This window comes from Nicotiana sylvestris, chromosome 9 (genome assembly GCF_000393655.2).
Source record: "Nicotiana sylvestris chromosome 9, ASM39365v2, whole genome shotgun sequence".
NCBI classification, from domain to species: domain Eukaryota; kingdom Viridiplantae; phylum Streptophyta; class Magnoliopsida; order Solanales; family Solanaceae; genus Nicotiana; species Nicotiana sylvestris.
In genome coordinates, this window is record NC_091065.1 from 41,615,609 (window position 1) to 41,629,287 (window position 13,679).

The 13,679-nt window shown below is 37.0% G+C and overlaps 2 protein-coding genes across 2 annotated transcripts; one reads left to right on the forward strand and one right to left on the reverse strand.

Moving 5' to 3' along the window:
- Nucleotides 1-395: 395 nt before the first annotated feature.
- On the forward strand, nucleotides 396-974 carry LOC104224387 (uncharacterized). Its single transcript, XM_009776017.2, has one exon. It carries the CDS (start codon nucleotides 396-398, stop codon nucleotides 972-974), a length of 579 nt encoding a protein of 192 aa, XP_009774319.1.
- Nucleotides 975-4,762: 3,788 nt separating this feature from the next.
- LOC104224388 (sucrose-phosphatase 1) lies at nucleotides 4,763-11,069 on the reverse strand. The gene is made up of 9 exons (XM_009776018.2): nucleotides 10,848-11,069; nucleotides 8,805-8,888; nucleotides 8,440-8,739; nucleotides 8,184-8,285; nucleotides 7,830-8,024; nucleotides 7,435-7,725; nucleotides 6,796-6,982; nucleotides 5,268-5,314; nucleotides 4,763-5,192 (listed from the first exon to the last, which is right to left on the reverse strand). The coding sequence occupies exons 1-9, from the start codon at nucleotides 10,944-10,946 to the stop codon at nucleotides 5,097-5,099; spliced, it is 1,401 nt and encodes a 466-aa protein (XP_009774320.1). The 5' UTR covers nucleotides 10,947-11,069; the 3' UTR covers nucleotides 4,763-5,096.
- Between the last annotated feature and the right edge of the window lie 2,610 nt (nucleotides 11,070-13,679).

Here is a 13,679-nt window from a genome sequence, read left to right on the forward strand (position 1 = left end):
GATAAAAGAAATGTTACGAATCAAAGTAAAGGAGGTGGACGTAATATCTAAATCACCTGGGAGGTTATTGTTACGGAAACTAAAATAACTGTTCTATCATTTTGAGCTTTTCAAGTCATAGTATATGCATTAACATGTGTCAGGAAATTAAAAGCTCTCTTCTAAGAATAAACTAGAAAGAGAGGTGCTAAATTCCCTGGAACCAGCAACTCTAAAATGAACCTGTGAAATGAAGGTTACTTGTTATATATATTTAGACAATCTATATTTAAGCATAGCCACTAGCTAGTAAAACTTTTATGTATAAATATTACCCCACTTTCCTCATATCATTTACCCTTATCCCATTGGTTTTCTCCTTCTTTCTACGCTAAAACAAAGCAAAGGAAAAAGCAATGGCCCTCCAAACACAAACTATGCTTGTTGTTATTGCCATTTCTTTCTTCCTAGCAATCCTTCCCTCTAAGGCATATGAGTACCCATCAACATCTCTTTCACCATCACCATCCTTAGATTCATCCTCAGATTCATCATCTGTCTCCTCCTCCTCCTCCTCCTCTCAAATCTTTGACATTCCCACAAAACCTCTAGTTGCCAAAGCAAGTGATATTCCTTCATTTGTCAAAGCAAGTATGGTTGGTACCATGACCAAGACCGAGGAATTCATCAAGAATGTCATTGATAAAAGGTTGGCAAATAAAAAAATGGATAGCTATCAAAAGGATTGCCTCGAGACATGCAAGGAAGTTTACGAAGACGCCATGGATTCCATGACGAAGGCCACAGAAGATGTCAATTTAGGAAATTACTTCAAAGCCAATGTGGATATTAGTGCCATGACCTCATTCATTGAGACTTGCAAAGACTGTGCTGCCGAGATGTATGGAGATGACCCTGCCTTTCAGAAATTTCAGAATTGGGCTGAAGGCATTGCCAGCGATTGTCTTGATAAAGTCGCTGGCGCGAGCAGTTAATATAGTATTCAATTTATAACATATGAAACCAAGAGTTGTTGGTTGCTCTATAAGTCAAGTGGTTTGGTGGAATAACTGTGACGTTTTGAAAGAGAAGAAAAGGGAAGAAAGTGATATTATGAGACGGTTTTTCAACATTTTCCTTGTGTCTTCTTTACACTGTGGATTGTGTTGTATTAAGGGGGAAAATGTGGTGATGACTCTATGCTACATAGTACTGTTTGATTAAACTATATATAATGAATCTATTTCACATATTTCGATTCAAGTAGCTCTAAATTTTATTGTTTTCCATCCTTAGTTCAATTGATTTAAACTACGCACAACAACATCAAATTAAGTTCCAAGTCTCATTCTGATAATCTCCAATAGTGGGTGTCCGCTTGTACTTGTCATAGCCTCCTTCCTACAATCTTTCTTCGTTGCTCAGCCAAAGGTCTAGTAGAAACTGCTTAATCGAGGGAAACTAGAAGTCTGACTGGCCAGAAAAAGGTTATCCAAGAAGGCTCTGAGAATCCACTTTTTAGGAATATATTGGTGCCATTCTTCTAAGAAAATAATAAAGTAGGGCAATAGTTGACTCTTAGCACTTGAACTAATTGAACAAGGAGGGCAGGGGGTGCTTATTGTATATAAACGCTGCTCTCCCTTCTCTGACAAAGTTTCACTAGTGAACGTTTGAGCTCTCAAATGCCTTCTTTGTCGGTTCATGCTTATGCATTTTTCTCATCATCTTCTTGGTCCTCTTCTCAGTAGCCTGCTCCCAGGCAACCCCAGATAAGCTTATCTCTGCCAACATTCTTGCCAACTACTACTAATGTCATCAAAGATGATCAATATAAATCTGCGCAAATATTACTAAAAGCTGAATTCATTAACCTTGAAAGGTAATAGGCGCATTGGTTAGTTCAAAAGGATACTCATAATGCCTTGATCCTAAAAGAAAAATATGCCTTGAATGAGTTTTATATGCAGATGCGGGATCCTCAGATGACATGCTCAATTAGTTGCAAACCTCGCATTACCAATTGCTCCTCCCAGTACGTGTTTATTGCTATCATAGATGATGAATTCCCTAGTGAAATTCATTTTAGTAGCACCGAGGTTCAGCAGGCATTGAACAACTAGCTCCACATAACTTGTCTCAGAAGATGATATAACAAAATCTGCAGAGAAAGACCCCTGCCACATATGGTGGAATCTAGAACATGCTTCAGAAACCTACATAGGTGCCATTAACAACACTTGCAGACTGTTCTTTGGGATGGTATTGCACTTGAATGCTTCAGAAACGTACTATAGAAAAAATGTATGGGTACTACCAGTGTCAATCAAGATTTGAACAGTGATGATGTCCAGTAATCCTTTGTTAATACCCAAAATAGACAAAAACTTACTGAAAATTTTGACAGACTTGCTGAATGAACAGGTCAGTCAAGTTGAAGGCCAGCCTCTTGAACTCACGTCAGCTGCTTCGTTGAGCAAGAGTCATTTGCCTTTTACATGCTAGGGGCTACGCCTAGAATAAACCCGCCTTAATCAATTAAGCAAAGACTTGACCCGTAATTACACCCAAACTAAGCGGGTAAGGCAGAATTTACCATGACAAGAATAAGTTATTGTATTAGACTTACTCAAGAAGATCAGCTTCTACAGTAGGTGGAATTAGTAAATTATTAACCGCAAACCAAGGAACGTATACGGATCAACTGAATGAGGATCAAGTCGGCTAATTAAATAGAGTTCTAGAATAAGGAAGGACAGTCAATAAAGCTGCCAACTACCACCCCATGATCTGGAACATACAAAATTTTGGAGGGATGCAAAGGGGTACGGGTAAAGCATGCCCAATAGCTAGTCATATCTCTATGAATATGCCAAAATTGTACATAATATCATCATCCAAATTGAACATATCATGTTCCTCTTTCTACCAATTCAATATAATTTTAAAAGCCTTTTCTTTTATTTATGGGTTCCTCTAGTATTCCTTTTACATATTTTGTTATTTATTGCACTTTTAAGCTATTCATCAAATCACCAAGTACTAGTCTTTCGTACCTTTCACCAATTATGACCTCTTGTACAGTGACTCATAACCCATAACTAAGAGACAAAGTCCTCTTAGTATATTGCTTGAAGTGGAATCATCCTTGTGAATCACCTGTCTTTAGCTTCTTAGCTTAATCGACTATGAGAAGATTCACCAATGCCCTTATTGGCCAGAAGCCTAATGAAGCATTCAAAGCATAGTGTGTCATAAAGAGACGCTCTCACATAACAGATGAGTTAGACTCCTCTTGTTCCTCACAAGTTAGGCAATCTATTCTCCACTCAAATCCACCTTCAGAAAATAAACCTGGTTAGAACCCTTGCACATATGTCATAACACAATTTCTTTATCACAAAAGCAGATACACCTTTTTCCCTTCTATCATGATCCTCTTAATTAAACTTCAAAAGAATCTAATTCAGATAGCCTAGAAAAAAATTAAGGGTTGGTAGCACTCAGAGTAGGAGTCTTAAGCTAGAGAATTACCTCCAGAATCCATCATAGTGGAGTGTTTAGGTTTGGTGCAGACCCCCGAATCTGCGTACATGATGTTCTTCCTCCACTTTACTTTCTTCTTCAATTCCTAGCTGGAATTCTTCAATTCAGCCGCCACTCTGAAAGTTGTTGCACAAGCTCATTGAGCTTTATATCCTTGGCAGGCTCCTCATCTCATCGAATCACTTTAGGCATTTTCCATCATATTGTGAAGGCAATCGTCTTCGCTACCAACTGAACGATAATTCATAATCTCAGATGAGTTTGATATGAAGCAACTGAATTAAGAGATCTCGAAAGACCTCAAAGATTCAACTTAAGTTTGAGAAGCCTCTTGCGCGTTGGTAGGAAGTAGAGAGGTTCTGTGAAATTTTCGGAATGAACTATAACATATACTACTATTTATATCTCATTTCTCATGCAATACAACTGGTGTTGACTAAATACTCCATTGTAACTCACTCATCTCACTTGCGCTGCTCTCTGAGTTAGTGTAAATCGGACTCTTTTCACTTCATGCAATTAACATGTGCTTCATCAACTGTAACTAACTGATTTAACTGCCCTCAAATGCATAACAGTTAATCAAAGAAACGCTTGTGAGCTAATTTTAACCCAAGACTTCAGCTGAAATTGGCACCGACTAATTTTGAGCTGCCATTTGGTTTAACACCATTGAGCAAAGAGCATAGTTACAAAAATGAACTTTTAATTTGACGTTATCTTACTTATATGGTTACATGTATATTACTTCCTCTGTTTCAATTTATATGTCTTACTTTCCTTTTCAGTATGCTCCAAAAAGTATGTCACTTTCTATATTTGGTAACCCTTTAATTCAAACAAACTCATTTTATCCCTAAGGGCACTTCCGTATAAGAATGACACGGCATGTTTAAGGCCACAATATTCAAAGAGCATCGTTGGTACGTTATGCACATCTTTAATTTAAGACCACAAGATTCAAAAGTCTTCCTTACTTTCTTAATTTGTGCCTAGTCAAACTAAGACACAAAATAAAACAGAGGGAGTACTAAATTTCATCGACAATTTGCAGTCTATTGCTGTCCTATCCCTGTAGAAAATCCTAAATTTACCTCTGCATGTTTAACAGATGTTAGTGCACTGACGCAAGTGTTTGAATTCAAATTCTGACAGCTCACACAACCTATTAGGTCTTTCCTACTCCCTGTTAGCTATGTGAAAAACAAAATACACAAACGCAAGCTTAAAGAAAGACTTTCTTTTCAAGTAAAAACTTATATTCATGTTGCAATCCAAATTGAAATATCACGATGTACAGAGGCGCTTATTATTTGTGACAATCTCTTAGTTACTTGACAGCTACAATTGTCACAAAAGAATAACACTAATTATTACCTAAATGAGTAGCCATCTTCACAGATTTAGATGGTATTATGGTAATACATTCATCATCAAAGAAGAGTGACAACAAACAGGGTAAGAAACAGAGAGGGCCGCAAACAGAGGTATTTGGGAGGGGGGCCATCGATGCTTATAGGTAAAATATGATGTTGTGCTTATTCAGTCGGGCTGGTAATCTGATGACAATTTTAAAAGAACCAGGTCGCAGAGTCACTTGCTGCTGCTCCCTGCAGCCAAGTCTGATGCACATGTGTCCAAGTGAGCCCATCCGCGACCGTCACATTCTGGAAGCAAAAAGCAAATTATAAACAGGTTTGGCTTGTAAGATACAAGTGAAATGATCCTGTAACAAGCATCACCTTTGAACTTAACAAGACAGTAGTTATGCAACATTGTCGCTCTTCGCCTGCAAGAAACAGCATATTGTAAAAATCAATATTAGAAATAATGTTCCAAACAGGAAGAAGAAGAAGTGGATCAAATAAGTATTAACATTCGTGCAGAAAATAAGTCATTTTCATAATTACTTGAGCTCACCTACCACACTGTTTTAAGACATTTCATTTCTCTAATCACTTGATTAAATATGAATACAGAGGCAATTTTCCTCCAGGAGAATGCTTAAAACAGTGTGGTAGGTGACCGCAAGTACAACATTTAGAGAAGCTTGGCAACTAGGTCGATCAAACATAAGCCATTAAAGACTTGATCAAAGTACTCCAGCTTAATAACCTGAATTCTGAACCAACATCATTACATGCACTCAACCTACAGTGGAATCAAATAGGATAACAGGGTGCCTCTTTGGTTTATAACTTAACTTTTTTCTGGTTTGACCTCCTGGTGGGTGAAAATATCTTCCTAGAGCATCTTAACAAAATTTCAAGTGTCAAAAGCTAAAAAGCACTAGTTCACATGGTGTGCACCATAATCTGAAAAATGGAGGCTCAAATACTAATATCAAAATGCTTCCACTGCAAAGTAGCTCAAATATGGAAAAGGTTAGACACCTCAATCATCTAACTATTTGCTGCAAATTTAAATGTTCATTCTGTATTTTTACTATACCAGCCATCTATTTCGTATTTCGTATTCTGTATTTCATATCTCTTATATTGCTGTTATTTTATTATGTATTTTTATGGTACTAATATATCGGCTCCTGTTGCTTTTTTGAGCCGAGGGTCTCCTGGAAACAGCCTCTCTACCCTTCGGGGTAGGGGTAAGGTCTGCGTACATATTACCCTCCTCAGACCCCACCTGTGGGATTATACTGGGTCGTTGTTGTTGTTGTTGTTGTTAAATGTTCATTCTGAGGCTTATTTGGCACTGATGCTATAAAAGTGCATGATACAGACTATGGTAAGTGCACAAAACATCTTTTTGGACAAGGCACAGAATCAGTGTACATATAGTAGAGTATAGTGGTGGTTGCAGGGCTGTCTATCTGTGCAGAGTTTTGTGTGAGAATACGGGAGCCAGGGAAGAGTTTGGTAGAAAGAGCCATTCTTTTATTGGTTAGATATAATTAGCTTGAGGCATCAAAAAGTTCCAAAACAGGGCTAGTCTCTGCTGCTGAAAGTGCAACCCCAATTGTAGTGCATCTTCAGCTGCAGTTAATTAATACACCTCCTTTACAGAATCACAATAATCAAACATCACTCATAGAAAGAGAGGCAGGTCTAATGAAACAGTGCTTGAGCCACACATGATATGAGCACATAAAGGAAGGGTTAAAGAGAATTTTCTGAATGCGGTCACAGACAATTGCAGCCAAAGCCGTGTAGGGGAAAGCTTCAGCTGGACTGTATAAAATCAAGTCAAATGAGACACGAGAAATGAAGCAAGAAAAATAAAAGGCCATCTAATGAGGCAAAAGACACTTACCACAAAGCTCCCATTTCTTGAAACTCACTAACCATGAATCTGAACCAACCTGTGTAGGTAACACTAGATCAACCCAAATACGAAATTGTTTACCCTGTTTGTCACCGTGACAAGTTCTCAATGTATTTATGCAGTCCTCAAGATATTTCTCAACTCCAGATGGGTGCACAAAAGTACCAGATGGTCTCTGCAGCAACAAAAGAGTTAGCAAATTCAGATTGTCGTAAAAGAAAAGGCATTAGCGAATAACCAAAACTCAGGTTCAACCCACCCACAGCCTCTACCCCTTCCCAACTGACTCAATCGAATAACAAGAAAAAAATGAAGGAAAGAGAGAGAAAGGAAATGAAGAGCATAGGATACTGGAAACTCATAAGTTTTGTCACTTTATAGTCATATAAGCAAAGGAAAATTAACAGTTTTTTTTCTCTATATGGCAGCAGGAGAGGCTGTTAGCAGTGTTGAAATTAAGATCTAGGTAGAATCTATATTTGGAAAGCACACCAGAAAGATAAGAAAAAAGAAAAAAAATGAAAAGAAAAGAAGCTCGCATCCATCTATAATTCTCAAAGATAGAATTACCACAATCATTCGACAGAAGACAACAATACCAAAATAGGTATAGGGTACTTAACATACACAAACTGCTTTCAGGTTTGACAAGTGAAGGTCAGAATTCTCAATTTCTCCACGCCTCCATTTCTCGAAAAACAAGTAAAATTTGACGACTTCATAAGCAGGAACAAAATTCTCCATCTTGCAGTCTGACATATCTGTAACATCTCTAGGAGAGGTATTTGGTCCCAGGTTGAAATGCCCAATTGCTTGTATTATACCCGCGGCACATCTCTCTGTTGCATGAATTACTTTTGGACTATCTTTTGCATTTGCAGCACGCCATTGTAATAACTCCTCCTGTGCATTCGCTACCTGTAGAGTGAGACTAGATTTTTAGAGCAATTCTGAACTCAAAATATAAGCAATAAATCATAAGATCACAAAATATAAATCGGAGAAGTAGCTAAACTACAGACCATCACACCATAAACATCTGGGATACTGAAAAGCTCAGCATCATTTCCAGAGTCACCACAGGCAAGCGTGTTGTTTGGTAACTTGCCCTCACTCTTTAATTTCTTAAGCAAATATGCAAGTGCTTGTCCTTTGCCAGCACCTTGTGGCAAAATGTCCAAATCCATCCCTCCGCTATAAATTATTTTGACATCCAACTGATGGTAAATAAAGAAATATTAAAATCGGAATAAACAGATATGAAACATTATCAAAAATTCTGCTCACTCCAGCACGACAACAGGTACATGCACCGATTTTACTTTTAAGGGACATCATATTGTGCCATAATCTAGAAGTGTAAAGTGGCATCATACCCCACGTTCTTCCAAGCGCTTGGAAAGAGTTCCCGTTATATCTTGAGCCTTGTCTTTCTGAACATAGAAACTGACCTTGTGTGGTCGCTGCTCTGTTTCTGACTGAAGGGTGAAAAGAAGTTGATATATGAGACATCAATTACGATAACTATATCCAGCATACAAACTGATTTTACACCGAAAGTGTTTGCAATTCTGGTATCAAAATTTAAACTTCGTGAAGCAATATATAAAATGACGCAAACATAAGTTGTACCTGAAGGGTGAGTTCAGGAAATTTGCTTGTCTCCTCTGTCACTATTTTCCGATCCCACTTATCATTTAAAAATGCTTCCCAACCATCATCTGGCTCCATAGAGTTACCATAAGTTATTTCAGTCCCCACAGACATAATGGTAATATCTGGGGTTAGCATGGGCTTCTCTTTTCTCAACTCCTTGTAAAGGGTAGGTGATCTCCCAGTTGAGAACACTAACAAGGAGTTTTCACGATAATTGGCCTCCCATAAAGCATTAAACCTAAGCAGAGAAAGGTTCTCAGGATCATGATGATCAACCTGTAATGAAAGCCTCACATAAGTTACAGCAGCATAAGGAGGAAAGGCGAACTACAACAACCCACCATGGTATGGTCAAGATCTGAGACTATCATGAGACGTGCAGCACTGGTTAGCCGATCCATGATTGATCTAAAATTAACTTCAGTCTGAAACAAGAGAAAGAAGCAGGAGAAGAAAAGTGAGTAAACTTTTCATGAAGAAGTATTACGGAAGTTGCCTATCCTCTGGAATGCACATCCATACACAAAACTAAGAGAAACTAAAAGTAAGCATTATTATATTCTATTTTCTAGGCTAGAAGACACAGATTGCCTTGAAGTCCTAGTTTCTATCATCTTTCAACTATCATTGAAAGTAAGAAAGAGAAAGCTCTTCTCAACAAGAAATATGCCTATAGCAGGCCAGAAGCAAATAGCAGCTAACTCTTTCGTAATGTAGCCCAATAATTTCTTTGTCTCCTCGTCACATCATGTCATAATCAATTAATGATTTTCAAAAACCCCATTGGAGCTTTTGGTTAGCTATAGGAGTAGGTAGGATCAAATCACAGCCAGATTATACTTAAAGGACGAGGAAGGGACAGTGATGAGGAGATTTTAGCTATCCATATGAAAACAAAATTACCATGAGTATCATAGACTAACTAGTCCATGAAACCACACGCTGGACTAATTAGGCCAGTCCCACTTAAATACATCACTTATCTCAAAACCAAACAACACTATAGACTCAAGGTGCCTGGAGCAAGTAATTGCCCTTAGTAAACAGAATTTGTGCATGTTTTGCATCAAATTACGTTCCACATGCAAAGACGGCAATTAACAAGTGAATAGGAGAAAGAGAAGTAACGAAGCATTCATGTGGAGCACATTGCCTCAGCTTTCAACCATCAATTACTAAGGTCATCTGAACATGAAATTTTCCTTTCTGTTTAATCTTCTTGCATATAATGATCTGTTAAGCTAGAAGCATGAATGAAATGGGGAATTAAGAGAAAGAAACTTGAAGGTCCCAAACCAAGCAATGTCTAGAAGATCTCTTGCCAGAGTTGAGTTTGAACAAATATAAAGTGCAGCTAAATCTTTGGACATAGAATAGAACGAATCATGAATAAACATTCCACTAATGTTAAACACTTTGAAATATCAATTTTGACCACTATTTTTTGGATAAATCATATTCATTCATATATCAATCTTGATCGCTTAAAATGCAGGAAGTTGTCTGTGTATCTTTTTTTTTTTTTTGGATAAGGAAGTTGTCTATGTATCATATCATCCACTTAAACATATAAAGCTTGACAAGAGCATTTTAATTTGGAAAATGCTAAACCTGATTAGCTTTCAATTTGATAAAGGAATGACTAAGAAAAACAACTTCTACAGTCAAGCTTGACCGAACAAATATGTTGAGCAGTTAGGATAACTTGGGTTTGTGACACTCGCAGTTAAGAGTTTCGGCCAATATATCACGCTGTTTTGGAGTTCTATTGACAGCTGAATGACAGGCCAGCTTCATCGACTGGACTGAACAAAAGCTGATCAAACTTTAAGCTAACCCAAATCACAATAGCAAGCTCAGGTATCAAGGCATAAAAAAATTATTTAACTTTCCGCTCATTACAAAATAAAGATACAAATCAAAATTAAGATGAAATCTGCTGGAGCAAACTTGAATTTGGCAAAGGGGCTAGGAATACTTCTAGAACTATCACTACATTCTAAAGACATTTTTCTTTAACTATATTCTGAACTTAAAATAAATGAATTCACTTATAATTCCAGCGATTTCAGCAATTAAAGAAAATTAGTTAAATTTTCCTAATAAAAGCACCAGAGAAACAGAAAATCCTTACAATCTACAAGTAGAAAGATCTAAAAATGCCAAATCAGCCCAGGTTCATTTCAATCACCCAAATCTCAACAGACAAAAGCTAATGTATATCAGAACTGATTCATTACAAAAATCGCAGCACACCCAATAAAATTTCAGATATACAGATGAATGGGCGAATATACATAAAAAATCTTCCCCAGAAAAAAGCTTACTAACAAATAAAAACAATTATACACACACACACTTCTAGAGAGAGAAGGACGGGTTACCTGAAAAGAGGTGAAAGAAGAGAGTTTGGGAGTGGGAGTGGAGCAGCAACGTGAACGTGGGAAACCAGAAAAACTAAATCTTAGCGTAAGTGAAGGCATAGACTAAATTAGAGGACAGTTATTTGCGTTTTCCACTTCTGTCTGTGGATCCAATTCCTTTGGCGCTTCTTTTGTAAAAGGCAAGCAACCTCCCAAAAGGGATTCCAGAGTGAAATCCTTCTGATTTATTTTAATTTAACTTTAATTGGCAAAAGTAGAACTTAAATTGTTATGTAATTTATATAAAATCCTATTAAGCATTGAAGCTGCTTTGACTTTTGATAGTCGGGCCATATAATGTTTTACCTTTTTTTAAAAAGGTATACTACAATCTAAATGTTTAAGTTGAAAAATGATTAAACTGAAAAGTGCCAAGTAATTGGATTATCAAATTACATAATTTTGACCATAAAACTCGTATTGGTGTAATTAATGTGGCAATCTATCTAACTTAACAAAGTAGTTACACATGATTATAGACCAAAATATAGTAAAAGTAAAACACATTTGTCTATTGTTAAAAAGTAGCAAGACCAAATCGTGCTTATGAATTTTTATTTTTTTTCAAACTTTGCATTTTATTCATGTTCAAAAAGATTATATTGGAGTTGAGGTAGTAATCAAAAAAACCTAACTACCTCCCTACTAACTTTTGAAAGATAGCATAAACTATCTTTGATACAAATGAAGATGAGGTAAATGCATTGGAGAGAGGATACATTGGCATCAACCATGAGTATCCATTCCATACAAAAGAACCTCCAAAAGGATTAATCCTACTAATTTACAAATCATATTGGGATCAAGGTGGCTCGAAGGTGATGTTGGATTTTATTTTTTTTTATAGATCTGCGAAAAACATGCCATCTCCATCTATCCATATCCAAAATACCTCTAACATGAGTAGGCAGCTCTGCAAAGGAGTCATACGTCAGGAATTGAGTTGCATTGTGACTTATAGCCTGTTTGGCCAAGCTACAAAAATCGACTTATTTTGAAAAGTGCTTTTCTCAAAAATACTTTTGGCGAGAAGCAGTTTGTGTTTGGCTAATTAGTTTGAAAAGCACTTCTGAGCAGCAATTAGTGTTTGGTCAAGCTTTAAAAAACTGCTTCTAAATGTATTTTCTCAAAAGTGCTTCTCAAAAAAGAAATTTTGGAGAGAAACTATTTTTTTCTGTTTCTCCAAAACTGCTTCTGGTTCTCCTCAAAAACACTTTTTTTTCCGTCCAGGAGCTTGGCCAAACACCTCAATTTTTGATCGAAAGTCTTTTGGCCAAAAAAAATATTTTTGGCCGAAAGTCTTTTGGCCAAAAAAAGCATTTTTGGCCAAAAAGAAGCTTGGCCAAACTTGCTATTAGTGAGGCCAATTTGTCTGCCACCTAATTACCTTCCCTATAACAATAATTAAGCGTGACTTTGGGTTGATTCATGATCTCTTTGAGCTCTTGAACTTCTGTAGCTATCCTCCAAGGGGTGGTGTTAAGACCATTCACACAGTGCACCAATAGCTTAGAGTCACTTTATGCCTTAACGCACTGATAACGGACGTGACGACCAGGACGCGAACGCGATCACTACTGCCCTCCATGCTCCGTGAATGCAAGAGCCTCATCGCGAACGCAAAGGGAAAATCTATAACCACCCAAACACTTCCCGGTCGCAACACTCCCTCCGCGATCGCGATGAATACCATAACACCAAACATCAGCAACTGCAAACATGAGTAAAATGGTTCGAAACTCATCTGAAACACATCTGAGGCCCCCGGACCCCGTCCAATTACTCGAACCAATACCAAAACATAATACGGAGCTACTCGAGGCCTCAAATCACACAAAATAATATCAAAAATAATAAATTACACAGCACTTCAAGCTTAATGAACTAATCTAAATTTCTGAATTCCAAACTTATGCCGAACATGCCTAAACCACGCAAAATGATCTCAAATTTTACACACAATTCATAAATCATCATACGAACCTATTCCAATTCTCGGAGTCTCAAACGGATATCAATAACTACAACGTCACCTATGGGTCAAACTTATGAACTTCTAAACCTTCAAACTTCCAACTTTTGCCAATTAGAGCCAAATAAACTTAGTAACCTCTAAATCCAAATCCGGACATACATCTAAATTCAAAAGCACCGTTCAGAACTATCAAAACTCCGATTCGAGGTCAAATATATAAAAGACAAACTTGATTAATACTTGTAACTTAAGCTTCTAAACTAGGAACTAAGTGTTCCAAATCACTCCGAAATTATTCCGGAACCGAACCAACCATGCATGCAAGTCGTAATACATCATATGATATACTATTCAAGACCTCAAACCATCGAACAAAATATCAATGCTCGAAACGACCGGTCGGGTCGTTATATCCACTACCTTCAATTTACTACGAGAAAAAATTTCTATACCTACAAATAATAGTATCTCTTACATTGTGATGGCGTGTGAAAAGTATTCTAGGGTGCAAAAAAAATAAGGGTGTATTTGTGCAAAAAAAAAAGAGTTTTGAAAAAAGTAAAAAGTGGAAGTCTCCCATGTATTCACTACAAAAGAAAGTTTTATTTTATTAAATGAATATATTCTTTTTTGTGGAGCTTTGGACTCAAAAACTAGTCCAAAAGTTGTTTGGATTGTACGACATCGTCGGTTGTTTTATTTTAAAGGAGACAAGTCAAGATTGTTACTGTTGGATCGATGAAGATTCTACCACAACGAACTTGAATCTCAGCTTGATGAAATTTTTACTTTTTTATTATTTTCAATTGTACTTGTAT

Excerpts from the sequence above, each read along its gene's own strand:
- LOC104224388 (XM_009776018.2), bottom strand. The coding sequence starts at position 10,946 with ATGCCTTCACTTACGCTAAGATTTAGTTTTTCTGGTTTCCCACGTTCA. Across the intron at positions 6,983-7,434 it reads CAAACCTGAAAGCAGTTTGT|AGACCATCTGGTACTTTTGT; the intron begins GTATGTTAAGTA and ends TTGTTGCTGCAG. Across the intron at positions 5,315-6,795 it reads CAAGAAATGGGAGCTTTGTG|GCGAAGAGCGACAATGTTGC; the intron begins GTAAGTGTCTTT and ends TGTTTCTTGCAG.
- LOC104224387 (XM_009776017.2), top strand. The coding sequence starts at position 396 with ATGGCCCTCCAAACACAAACTATGCTTGTTGTTATTGCCATTTCTTTC.